This window comes from Trachurus trachurus (assembly GCF_905171665.1).
Source record: "Trachurus trachurus genome assembly, chromosome: 18".
Lineage (NCBI taxonomy): Eukaryota > Metazoa > Chordata > Actinopteri > Carangiformes > Carangidae > Trachurus > Trachurus trachurus.
Genome location: NC_139909.1, coordinates 10,882,723 through 10,895,072, shown reverse-complemented (window position 1 = coordinate 10,895,072; position 12,350 = coordinate 10,882,723). Strand labels below are relative to the sequence as shown.

The 12,350-nt window shown below is 40.8% G+C and overlaps 1 protein-coding gene across 2 annotated transcripts in view; it reads left to right on the top strand.

The window, feature by feature from the left end:
- The window catches only part of eml3 (EMAP like 3), a 52,458-nt gene extending 42,158 nt beyond the window's left edge, over positions 1–10,300 (top strand). For both annotated transcript variants that reach the window (XM_083992950.1, XM_083992949.1), the window contains 12 exons: positions 153–287; positions 2,672–2,810; positions 2,931–3,082; positions 3,183–3,308; positions 5,512–5,643; positions 5,748–5,815; positions 6,399–6,487; positions 6,652–6,749; positions 7,443–7,530; positions 7,625–7,723; positions 7,824–7,954; positions 9,384–10,300. In XM_083992950.1, the coding sequence (XP_083849076.1) occupies positions 153–287; positions 2,672–2,810; positions 2,931–3,082; positions 3,183–3,308; positions 5,512–5,643; positions 5,748–5,815; positions 6,399–6,487; positions 6,652–6,749; positions 7,443–7,530; positions 7,625–7,723; positions 7,824–7,954; positions 9,384–9,590 (1,464 nt within the window). In that variant the 3' untranslated portion in view covers positions 9,591–10,300. The remainder of the gene's footprint in view (positions 1–152; positions 288–2,671; positions 2,811–2,930; positions 3,083–3,182; positions 3,309–5,511; positions 5,644–5,747; positions 5,816–6,398; positions 6,488–6,651; positions 6,750–7,442; positions 7,531–7,624; positions 7,724–7,823; positions 7,955–9,383) is intronic.
- Positions 10,301–12,350: the final 2,050 nt, after the last annotated feature.

Sequence of the window (12,350 nt, the reverse complement as noted above, 5' to 3'; positions counted from 1 at the left end):
GAAACAAAACATGCTTAAAAAATATAATGGACACGTTGATTTGATGCATTGTTAATTGTACATCTGTGAAAATATGTGTAGAGTACTTCTCAGATCTCTTGTGGTTCTGACTTTGTTGTAATAGTTTTTCTGTGTTTGTGTTGTGTCTTCAGAGCACCAACGAGGCCGTGTTTGCGGTGGAGTTTAACCCAAGCGACAGCACCAACATCATCACATGCGGAAAATCCCACGTCTACTTCTGGACACTGATCGCGGGACAGTTCACCAAGAAACAAGGCATCTTTGGAGTAAGACTTAACTTACTTATAGAGTCTTATGATGTTGTCCTCCAGTGTTTCGTGTCTTTAACGTCACTACAACTCTCAGACTGACTGTGTGTACTATAAAAGGAAGTTTTCAGTCCTCAGTTTGAGGTCAGAAAGGGAAGTAAGAAGAGTGAAGAAAGAGAACTGAAAACTGAGGTTAGCCATCTGGAGCCCGTAGACGACTAATATCATATGTTTATGCACAGTCGAAATGAGACGTAAGTGAGATCTGAGATGTTAAAATGCGGAAATAACTACAGCAATCAATCAGGATAAAAATAATCTTATCATTTTCACATTCATATTCAGCCAGATTTTTGACTGTGCAACGATGGCGTCCCTCAGGGTTCAATTTTAGAACCACCACAATTTTAAAGCGCCTGGTTTTTGAATAAACTATAATGTTTATTTCTATGCAGATGATACATTTTTATACCTTTTAGTAGGGGTGTAACGGTATATGTATTCGTCCCGTGCCGTCACGGTACGGGGGTCACGGTTCGGTGCACACAGTCACACGACGAATACGTCTGAATGAATATTAAAAAAAAAAAAAAAAAAAAAAAAAAGTTGAGTCCTCACTCGAATCCAGGTGGCGGTAATAAGCCTCGAAGCTGCCTGCAGCCGTCATAGCAGACGAAGAAGAGAAGTGATGAGAGTGAAGTGAGTTAGAGGAGGAGAGCTGCTGCTTCATTCATGTCACTGTGGCTTCTCAATGAAACAAACGGCGGCGGCGGCGGCGGCGGCTCGCGACCATAATACATCCATGCTCGCGACTGGTCCACCGGACAAAGTCCGTCGGCGATGTTTCACGGATGCGCGGTGCGTCGCTAGAAACGCATCAAACACGTAGCGCATGTTCAACCCGATATGTCAATCACTGGTGCAAGTAAAAAGACAAGTTGTGTGCAACAACTTATCCCGCAGCTTTTAAGCCTCTTGACATGAACACAGACAGGTGAGGAGAAAAGGAGACCGCACACTATATATAATCAGACACATTTTGTCTGATGAAGGGCTGACGCCCGAAACGTGTGAGTGACATTAAACTGTCACGGGAGCTTTTAACTAGTGTGCGGTCTCCTTTTTTCCTTAGTGTCTTTCTTGGTGGTCCAGCACCTAGTCTTCAGTTTTTTTGGGGATGTGCGTGTAGCTGCCTAATATGTTTTATGAACACAGGCAGGACCAGAAACATCACCAAAGTAACTGCTAGTCTAATTTAACTGTGTAAACCAACATTGATGTCAGTTTATTGTTTTGTTTTTTTAATAGTATTTTTTTTAATAATAATAATTTAATAATTCGAATAATAGTTGCCAGTTGTCAAGTGCACGCTTTTTTTCCTAACCCTTCTTTTTTCTTTTAACTTTTATAACACAAGACAGATTTTAGTTTTACATTCAATTAGTGTCTGTTGTACCGAAACCGTACCGAACCGTGACCCCTGAACCGAGGTACGTACCGAACCGTGACTTTTGTGTACCGTTACACCCCTACCTTTTAGGTATAGATTCAATTGGCCATTGACAATCTCTAGATTTTCTTTTCAAATTTTAATATTTTCATGACATATTACTTTTTTAGTTCACATTGGTAACAATCTGGTAAATATAAAAGTTGTGGATGAAACTTCCTTTGCAGTCATAAAACGCATAGACCAGAGCGGCTTTTTTATGCAAATGAGAATGACTGATGCATCCTGCGTAATTTAGGGGCAGCGCCCGGCATCCCTCCATTGAAAAGTTCAGCCTAACTGGCTTGACAAACTAACTAACAAAAAGTTGGCTATTAACAGGCTATTTACAGACAACACTTAGCCAAAACCTCCCCGGTGATTCGACCAAATACGTGTAGATGTCTGGGTCAGACATTTCTGGCCACTTTGTGGGGTCATTGATCACTGTGGGAGGCTAAATGAGCATACCTGTAGATTAATTAATTGTAATTTTTCAAGATAGCGTGAACGGTGGGTTTCAAAGAGGGTGTCAAAATAATTATGAGACATAGTGCTACAAAAAAAACAAAAAATAAAACATTCAAATTGATTGTTAGTTAGTCTACGCTCCATCGAAACACAAAAAGCCAAGAGTGCAATGTAAAAATGCTGGGTGCTGCCCCTAAATTACCCAGGATGCACCAGTCATTCTCATTTGCATAAAAAAGCAGCTCTGGTCTATCTCACTGTCTCACTTAATTTACTGTATTTCAGTTACCTTCCTCGATACTTGTTGCTGCAGTTTGTTTTATCTTTGCTGAGTTAGCACCGTTGAAAAAGGCAGTCACCCCCCGTCAATCTATCACTGAGAGAACAAATAAAGGTTAATGATGATATTTGTTATAAAAACAGTCTCCTATCTCGGTTTCAGAAATACAAGAAGCCCAAGTTCATCCAGTGCTTTGTGTTCAGTCTGACCGGAGATGTTCTGACTGGAGACTCGGAGGGAAACATCCTGACGTGGGGGAAATCGGCTGCTGACATCAAAACGTTGGGAAAAGGGGCCAAAGGTCAGTGCTGCAATAATATGATAACAACACCAGAGGAAAAGGGCCACGTCTGAACCTGAAAGTTGAAGAACACCTTTGATAGATACCTATTTTCATAGAACCTGCTTGTTCCCCCGACAGAGACCTTCCAGATAATGCGTCAGACCAGAGCGCATGAAGGCAGCGTGTTCACCCTGTGCAACCTGCAGGGCGGCGCTCTGCTCAGCGGCGGAGGCAAAGACCGCAAGATCATCCGCTGGAGCGCCGACCTGGCACCTGAGAGAGAGTGTGAGGTGAACCACAGCTGTTTGTGATGATGCTGTCAGTGTGGAAAGTCTTGTTGATTTAAAAAAAAAAAAGTCTTATCAATAAATCCGATTTACGTTTCTCCAGATCCCAGAAAAGTTCGGGGCGGTCCGTACCATCGCTGATGTGGACGGGGAGGAGCTGCTGGTTGGTACAACCCGAAACGCGATTCTCAGAGGAACCTTCTCGGACGGATTTGTTGCCATAGTGCAGGTATGCTAATAACGTAGCTTTACGGTTCACCAGTTCATCCCTTCGTATTTTAAACTGATAGATAGATAGATAGATAGATAGATAGATAGATAGATAGATAGATAGATAGTACTTTATTAATCCCTTGGGAGGTTACCCTCTGGGAAATTGAGGTTCCAGCAAGCAGCACAGCACCGATCATACATTAAAAAGGCACAGATAGATATAAGAATAGAAAAATATAAAATATAAAGTGCAGTCAGGGCTAAAAGAACAATAATAAATACATATAAATACATCCCATCCCATGACTCCTTCACAATAAATGCCATCCAGTGTCTGGCTGGTGAAATTCCTGTCAATGCTTTTAACGTGAAGGAGGAAATGTTGAAAACTTGAACAGTAACTCACTCCAGCTGTGACACAGCTGCACAGCAAGGCCGGTGCCAATAGGATCAAATTACAAACAACAACAATGAATTAAATTCATGAACGTTTCCTGATAATTGCTTGTGCATGTGAAGCAGACTTGAATCTGTGCAGGAATTTAAGCCTCACCAACACAAACAATCAAAAACTGCTTCATTGAGTGATGATTACCACCTCCCCTACAAGTTCATCTGGCCCCTCGTTACAGTATATCCTCCTGAATCCAGATTCGTTGGGTCCCAGTAGCTCCAGCAGACTGTGGTCAACAGCTGGCATCTGAATCCCAGTAATGTCTCGGCCGACCACCAGAATCCGGCCTTCTCCTGCTCAGATCTTATTTTGATCTGTGGGAAACTGAAACAGACGACGACCACAACAACAGAGACCTACAGCCCCGCTAGTGGACTATAGAGGCCACTGTGGTCTCACCAGCTGTGGTAGTGGTGATGGTGGTGCAGGAGGAACAATCATAAGTTCATAAAGTAGAAGATACAACAGATTCAATCCACAGTAAAGTCCATGAGGACAGTCTAGATTGTTACATATCCCTGGTGCAATATTGATATTTTAGCCTCAGGGCGGTTGTTTCCAGATTTGTTCATCCTGGAGGTGAAGGAGAGTTCAGAGCTCATGGGGGCTGAGCAGATTCATTATGGATTCATCCTCAAGGACTGAATGAACATCCAAAGCTAATTTAATTTTAAAAAATCTGGTTATTAGTTTTTTTTTGGTCCAGTTTGAATTGGCTGCAGTGTGAGACAAAATATTAAAATGTTTAAAGCAGAAATAAACAGGCAGATGTTCAGGCTACAGTTTTCATACAGAGCTAAAGTCATTTTAAAGGTTATTATGGTTCAGGTCAGGATGAGAGGCTAAATGAAGGAAGGTAGACTATATTGAGTCTGGGTTTAAATTAACTGCAGGGTGTAAAGAATCCAAACCAGAGCCGGAGACGTGATCATGATTCAGCAGAATATTATTTTCATCCTATCTATTTTAAAGCAGGTGTGAACAGACACTTACATCTGACCATTTGTGTATTTTAAAGCAGAGCTGCTTGGTAGTACAGTAGGTGTCGCCCCTGAAAGACCAGTCATCTATAAGGTTTATACACAGTCCATTAAAGAGAAGTTGGCTTTTGGTTATAAAAGAGTCTCATATTAATGTGGATGAATCTACGTTACCCACACATGTTAATGGGTCCATTTTCGATAAATATATCGTTTTGTCTTTATAGTTATTTTGATATTATTTAGTGGTTGACTCGCCCAGCATTTCCTAGTTTCGATTTCCCGGACGCTCATGGGAATAACGCCACCGGATCGCTAGTTGGCATTGCTTATGATCGGAACTACGACGGTATCTGATCGTCTTCGAACCTCGGACTTTCATTCTTGATTAATGAAAACATTCCTGGCAAATGCTTTCGCTTTCGTCCGTCTTGAGCTGGCCCAAGAATTTCACAGTGCGCGCGGAGGCTCATGATGGGAAATGTAGTGTGAAAACACGTCGCTTTCCAAAACTCCTCATAGTCCCTTTAAAGAATAAAATGTTTTTAAATCTAGACACAAAGCTGTAAACACCCTTTAAAAGAACCAGTTTACAGCAGAAACTGTATCTCGACCAGTGGAGGAACTATGATCACTCAGTCAGGGCTGCCTAGGACCCACCTGTTGTGATCCAGTTAAAAAAAAATTGTAAAAACTGATAAAATGGACAACAACCCAACAGACTGGAGAGATGTGACTCTGCTACTTTGGAAAACAATCATATTATTTGACTGTGTGTGTTTCAGGGTCACGTTGACGAGATGTGGGGGCTGGCCACACACCCATCTCAGAACATCTTCCTCACCTGTGGCCACGACCGACAGGTGTGTTTGTGGAACGCGGAGGAGCACACGGTGGACTGGAACATCAACCTGGAGGTGACGACGCGCTCGTTGTTTTCACTTTACACATTCGCTTTATTGACAGTGACGGGCGGCAACACTTTGTACTGTACCTCACACACCTTGTTTGTCTCTGACAGGAGTACGGACTGTGTGCTGATTTCTGCCCCAATGGATCAGTGGTGTCGGTCGGACTCAACACAGGAAGGTGATGCAAAACACAACTTAAATGTTTCTATTAAAGCTCCATACGGTATAAAGGTAGATGTTTGTGTTAAAGCTCCATACAGTATAAAGGTAGATGTTTGTATTAAAGCTCCATACAGTATAAAGGTAGATGTTTGTGTTAAAGCTCCATACGGTATAAAGGTAGATGTTTGTGTTAAAGCTCCATACATTATAAAGATGTTTGTGTTAAAGCTCCATACAGTATAAAGGTAGATGTTTGTGTTAAAGCTCCATACAGTATAAAGGTAGATGTTTGTGTTAAAGCTCCATACGGTATAAAGGTAGATGTTTGTATTAAAGCTCCATACAGTATAAAGGTAGATGTCCACGTGTAGTGTGATTATAAAGCAGCTCTAGGTTCTATATTAATACTGTGAAAGAATCGAAGCTTCAGTCCACAGAGAAATGCACACAGCCTGTATTCAGAAACTGAGCCTTAAAACGAGCCGTCAGGACTTCCTGTGACTTTGTGATGTCACAACAACAGCGGCCAACAAGCCCACTGCCCATGCTGCATTGTTCATATGATATAAAATACTGAGCACTGTGTCGAACCTCCTCAGGTGGATGGTCCTGGACCTGCTGACCAGGGAGGTGGTCTCCGAGTCCATTGACGGGAACGAGCAGCTGTCTGTCATGAGATACTCACCAGGTCGGTATATCGCAACATTGACCTTTTGATAAGGAATGAGGAAAGGGGGAGCTCTCCAGCTTGACAGAAGCCAGAACTTCGATTTAAATGATTAAAACCATGTACCCTGAGAGGAAGTGGGAATCCCCCTTCTGATTGTATGAATGGGGCTCTTGTGATTTCAGATGGCAGCTTCTTGGCTGTTGGATCACATGACAACTTCATCTACATCTACAATGTGACGGAAAGCGGCCGGCGCTACACCCGCTTCGGGAAGTGCAACGTGAGTCGGTCTGGTTTTTGCTCTAGCTAACTGCAGAGATCTTTGGGTCAGTGACAAATAAGGGTTGGCAACATGCACAATTTAGAAATATCTTTAAAAATTGTCTAAAAAACATGCATCAGATGTGTTAAAATGTAAATTTTGTATTCATGTTGGTTTTATATCATTTGAAATGAAATTTGAACCATTTTTAACAAAAGTCAGACTGAAAGCCCTGAAAATGTCAAATGGTGTAACCACAAAAGAATGATATAAATATTTTATCCACCTACGGTGTATTTAAGTGTACTTGTTAAAAGGTATAGCTATACTTTCTTCTGAAAACATTAAATTAAAATATATTTTTTTGCTGTATTTCTATATTCAAATTTGAATTAATTTGGCAATACTGAGCAGGACATAGCCTCAAAACACCACTTTTTTTTCTAAATAATATGATAAATGATGTAAAAATTTGTTAGGAAACATAGTGTTGCATTGCAAAAGTGAATTACACGTATTCCACATTTGAGTCCAGATTTATTTTCCTGTATATTGTCAGATTTTTATGAGAAAGTACTGGTTACACCACTTGACAAAAGTGTTTGTAAGTGGCACATGAGGCCCTTTATCAACCAGGATACATCTGGTGATGAACCAGAGTAGAGACCGGACCAACACACTCACCACGCTTCTGTTTATCTGTCCAATCAGGGTCACTCCAGCTTCATAACGCACTTGGATTGGTCCAAAGACGGGAAGTACATCATGTCTAATTCTGGAGACTATGAGATCCTTTACTGTGAGTGGACATGAAGCCATTGAAGTTAACTCCTCCTCAATCATAGTTGTGTTGATCTTTCTGCTTCTGACCGTCACTGTGTGTGTTTCCTCAGGGGACATCGCATCAGGCTGTAAGCTGCTGAGGAACCGCTACGAGAGCAAAGACAGGGAGTGGGCCTCCTACACCTGTGTGCTCGGCTTCCACGTCATGGGTATGTATGAGGAACACACGGAGTTCAGCTTTTTTTCTGTGTTGCGTATGCTATGTTATCTTTACACCACGATGACGGTTGTGTTGGCGTGTTGTTCCAGGTGTGTGGTTAGAGGGCTCGGACGGCACAGACATCAACGCCCTGTGTCGGTCCCACAGCGAGAGGATGGTGGCCGTGGCCGACGACTTCTGTAAGGTCCACCTCTTCCAGTACCCCTGTCCTAAACTCAAGGTAAAGCTCGATCATCTTCTTTTTATATGAACCTGTCATTGCACGCTCAGCAAATATTGTTCCTACGCTGACATAAAGAGGAAAAACCTGTTCCTGACTGACATGTGGAAACAAAGCTGGATTAAAAAAAACGGAGAGATGTTGACATACCTGTCTGTCCTCAGTAGCCGTTCACAGGTGCAGTTGCTGCTTTGAATGAGCCATTCGTAAGCTTTGCTGTTTTTACAGAGCTAGCATTAGCAGATGTTTACGTAACATCAAACTTTCTTTCTTTCTTTTACTCATCAATATCTGTCTGCAGAGGTAGAAACAAACCCATTTGTTTTGCTTCTATTTCCTTCATTAATTTTTTTCTCTTTCCAAAGTTAGCATGCTAACAAGCTAGCTCCGTCTGTGGCATTAACTGTTGGTTACAGAAGGAACAGAGGTTCTTGTGTTTGTATAACCTTTAATGATATTTTGACAGTGGAAAGATTAAGTGAGTCCTCTGGAATGATGTTTAGTATTTTCACTTTCAGTTTGTCAATAGCTCTTAACCTGGCTGCCACTAGAAACCAGGTATGAGGAACCTACAACAATAAGTCCTTTAAGGGATAAGTCAGGTTGAGGTGTCAGGTTTACCTAGGCCTAATAAATCAACCAATCAGTCGCCCAACCAACCAACCAACCAACAAAACCAACCGACCAACCAACCAACGAACCAACCAACCGACCAACCACCCAAACAATCAACCAACCAACCAACTAACCAATTTTTCCTCAACTTGAACTTATTTATCTTGTCGTAAACTGAATGAATCACTGATGTAGCGACAACAATCATTGATCTGTTCTGTTTCTGATCAGATTTATGGATGTTTATCTGCAGGTCTGATTGGATCAGGACTCAGATTTTGGTCTGATGTCAGTTTAAAATGTTTTGGATGTTGATATTTGACGACTTGTAAAAGATCTTGTTCCTTAGAATTTGTTTTTTGAGAAACGTTTGATACGATATGTGAATAAATAACCACTAATATGACCACTTAAAGAGTCTCAGACCCTTTAGAGTAAGTAAAGGTTGAAGAGTCTTAAGGTCTGGAGCTCCACCCTGTGCTACCTCCAGCTTTTCAAAAGGAAGATCATAGAAAAAGGTCAAAGTTTAACTTGTGTTTTCCATTGTTGAGATGATTTCCCACCACTCCCAGTGGCGCTAACAGCTGACTCAAGCAACCCTGACCTGAACAATGACCCTGCAGCTCCATTGTGGATTTGTCAGGATATTTTTAGATTTCTTCTACACCACCATGTGTCCACAGCAGGTGTGTGTGGATGAAGTGATGAAGCCTTCAAACGTTTCTGGTAGCTGAGCAGAAAAAGAGAAGGAGGAGCAGATGATGGGGTTTTCCAAAGTCGTGATCTTTTCCCTGTCTTTCTCGTCTCTCCTCAGGCGCCGAGCCACAAGTACGACGGCCACGGCAGCCACGTCACCAACGTCTGCTTCACCAACAGCGACTCCCACCTGCTCTCCATGGGCGGGAAGGACACTTGCATCCTTCAGTGGAAGGTGGTGGGAGGGGGGGCGGCCGACGGCAGGGAGAGACTGGCATCCAGCTCGTCCGCCTCCACCAGCTCTCCAGAACCGGCCACGGGCTAGAGGAAGGCCTTCCCCTCCAACCCCCGCCTCGGGCTTCAGTCAGTTTACTTACATAACAGAGACGGAGGCGTGTTGACGAGTCTGTCTGTCGGCTCAGTTTGGCCTCTCTGGTGCTGCCGCTGTGTCGGTTTTTAATCCAGAACATGTTAGAGTCGTCGTTGTCGTCTTCAAAGGAAGTGAAGATCCATATTCATTTTACACTTAATCCTGTAAATCCTTGTGAAACTGGACAGTGCAGCACAGGTTTAGTCGTTCGTCATAGCTCTGTTAGGAGAGTCGAGTGTGTTTGTTTGCTGGCACAAAAATGTGACCTGGCTTATGTGGGTGACGTTGGTTTTTTAAAGTGAACATTCCTGTGTTTTCATCTTTCATATCAAATGTAACCAGCGTGCTGCGTCGCTGTGCCTTACCGCCCACCACTGTGCCTTTTTAAAAGACGATCGCATATTGTTTTTAGCATTTTAATCAGTGTTTGTTTAACATCTCAGCTAATATTGAAACTGTCTTTTTTTTTTTATTACTATGCTTGCGTTAGACAGACTGTGACAAACCTGTTACAATGAAATCAACTCTCATGTTCTCTGGATGATTCGTTTCTCTAACAGTTGTAAGCACACTTGAACGTAATTACTTTAGTACAGTTTTATATATATTTAAGACAACAGTTGGGGATACTGTGATGATGTATCTGTCAAGCTCCCAATAAATTACCAAAGACTGGAAAGTGTTGTTGTGGTGAATATTCTGTGGAAACAAACTGGACACAAACACAAATAACACAAAACACTGACCAAATGAAGACTGATAAAGAATATTATTGATCAATAAGAGGACAAAGATGGAAAGTATACTTTGTAAAGTATGAGAGAGTAGTAACTGGACATGTGAATGACAAGATACAGTAGTTTACAACCAATAGCTACTGTAAGTAGTTAAACATGTCCTTGAACGCCACAAACCAACAGTACAAACTTTTGACCTTTCAGAACAGGATGCAGGAACAAACCAACCATTTACAGTTGGTCTCAATTGTTTTGGCTCATTTCTAGAGACGGTCTTCTTAACCTCAAATTTGTGAGTACTACAGTATAATGTCACAACAGACGATCATAAGTCACTGAAAACATTTCATTTACGTTTCCAAACCTAGTTTTTGCGTCAGTCTAAAGGGCTGGATTCACTGAAATGAAAAGTTGTTTTGTTATCGTTTGAGCCAAACTTGTCAAAAAGAGAAGAAACTTTATCACCATGATGGTCACAAAATGACATCCTTGTGGAAAAGCAAAATTACAAAGGAACAAAACAAACAAACAAACAAAAACCACATCCCATAATGATGGAAGTACCTGTGGCAATTTAGTGGAAAAATAAACAAATAAAGAAAACAAAAACCTTTGTTCCTCCTCACAGACATAAATTCTCTGTCATACATTTATAACGAACAGGCCTATGTATGCAAGACAAGATTTTAATCATTGAATGAATCGTTTTACATGTGATGCTGAAAAAGTGAAAGTCTGTTTATAGGCTGAGAAGAGTTTGACAATTTCACTGAGAATCAACTGATCAGTTTTGATCAATTAGATATACAAGTGATTTCAGTACAGATTAACATAGTATTGTGCTTTATTCATTTGCGAACATACACCAAAACATTTATGTCAGTTTAACCAAATGAGAAATTCTGGTCTGTTGTAAAACTATAAATTAAATGTTCCGAGATTTTTTTTTATGCATTATTTCCATTATTTCTCATTTGAAGGCTGCTGAAAGAGAAAAACTGAAATCGTCTGGTTCTTCCACGGTGTAATGTGTTGGATGTGTCACTAGTGGGCAGCGCTGCTCCAGGTTCTGAGACCTGCTCTGAGTGAGGAGGATTCACCGAAACCGAGACCAGAAACACTTTTAGACCCCATCAGTACAGCAGGATGAGACCCCCTTACTTCAGTTCATAAAGATATGCCAGTTTCATCATACTCTTTTCCCCCCCATTTGCTGATTTGAGTATTTTTGAATATATTTCCTTAAATATTGTGAAATACTATGTTATAATATTGTCCTCAAAATAAATCAAAACAGGGCAATAACAAAGTTCTTGGTAAAATCATGATTGCAAGACAAACCTATATTTACCGTTGTATATAATTTTTCCTAATATCTGATCATGTTGATTTGAAAAGCTATAACTGATTTGATATTGTATTTACTTCATATGGTTTAACTCAACGTATTTGTAATTTCCAACATTTCATCTATTTTTATTATAGTTATTAATAATAATCAGTTTCTGTATGGTCTTTTCCCCCCTTTTACCTTTCTTTTAACGGGGGAAGGCAAAAACAAGCATGTGACATAAAAAATGACATGACATAATATTACATTACATGACATAACAACATGACCTCACCTGACATGACACAAAATAACATTATGTAATGTAACGTAACTACAGTGTCAGAAATCAAGATATCTTTAGTTATTGATAAGTCATTGGAAGGGGAAAAAATCATTTCAAAAGGCAGTAATTATGACTCTTGAGAGGAAAGCCCACAAGTTAAAATCATACTGTAAATACATTTGACTCAGTAGTTGACAATTGTAACTTAAACAAATAAATAAATAAATTTATGCCAAGTGGTCAGTGGTTTTAAGGGGTCAGAAGCTAAAAAATAAAAGAATAACAAGCCAAGTTATGTAGACTCTTGATAACTGACCATGTGAAGCAACAGTTGCAGTTTGGTTCCTATGAAAAAGGTGATA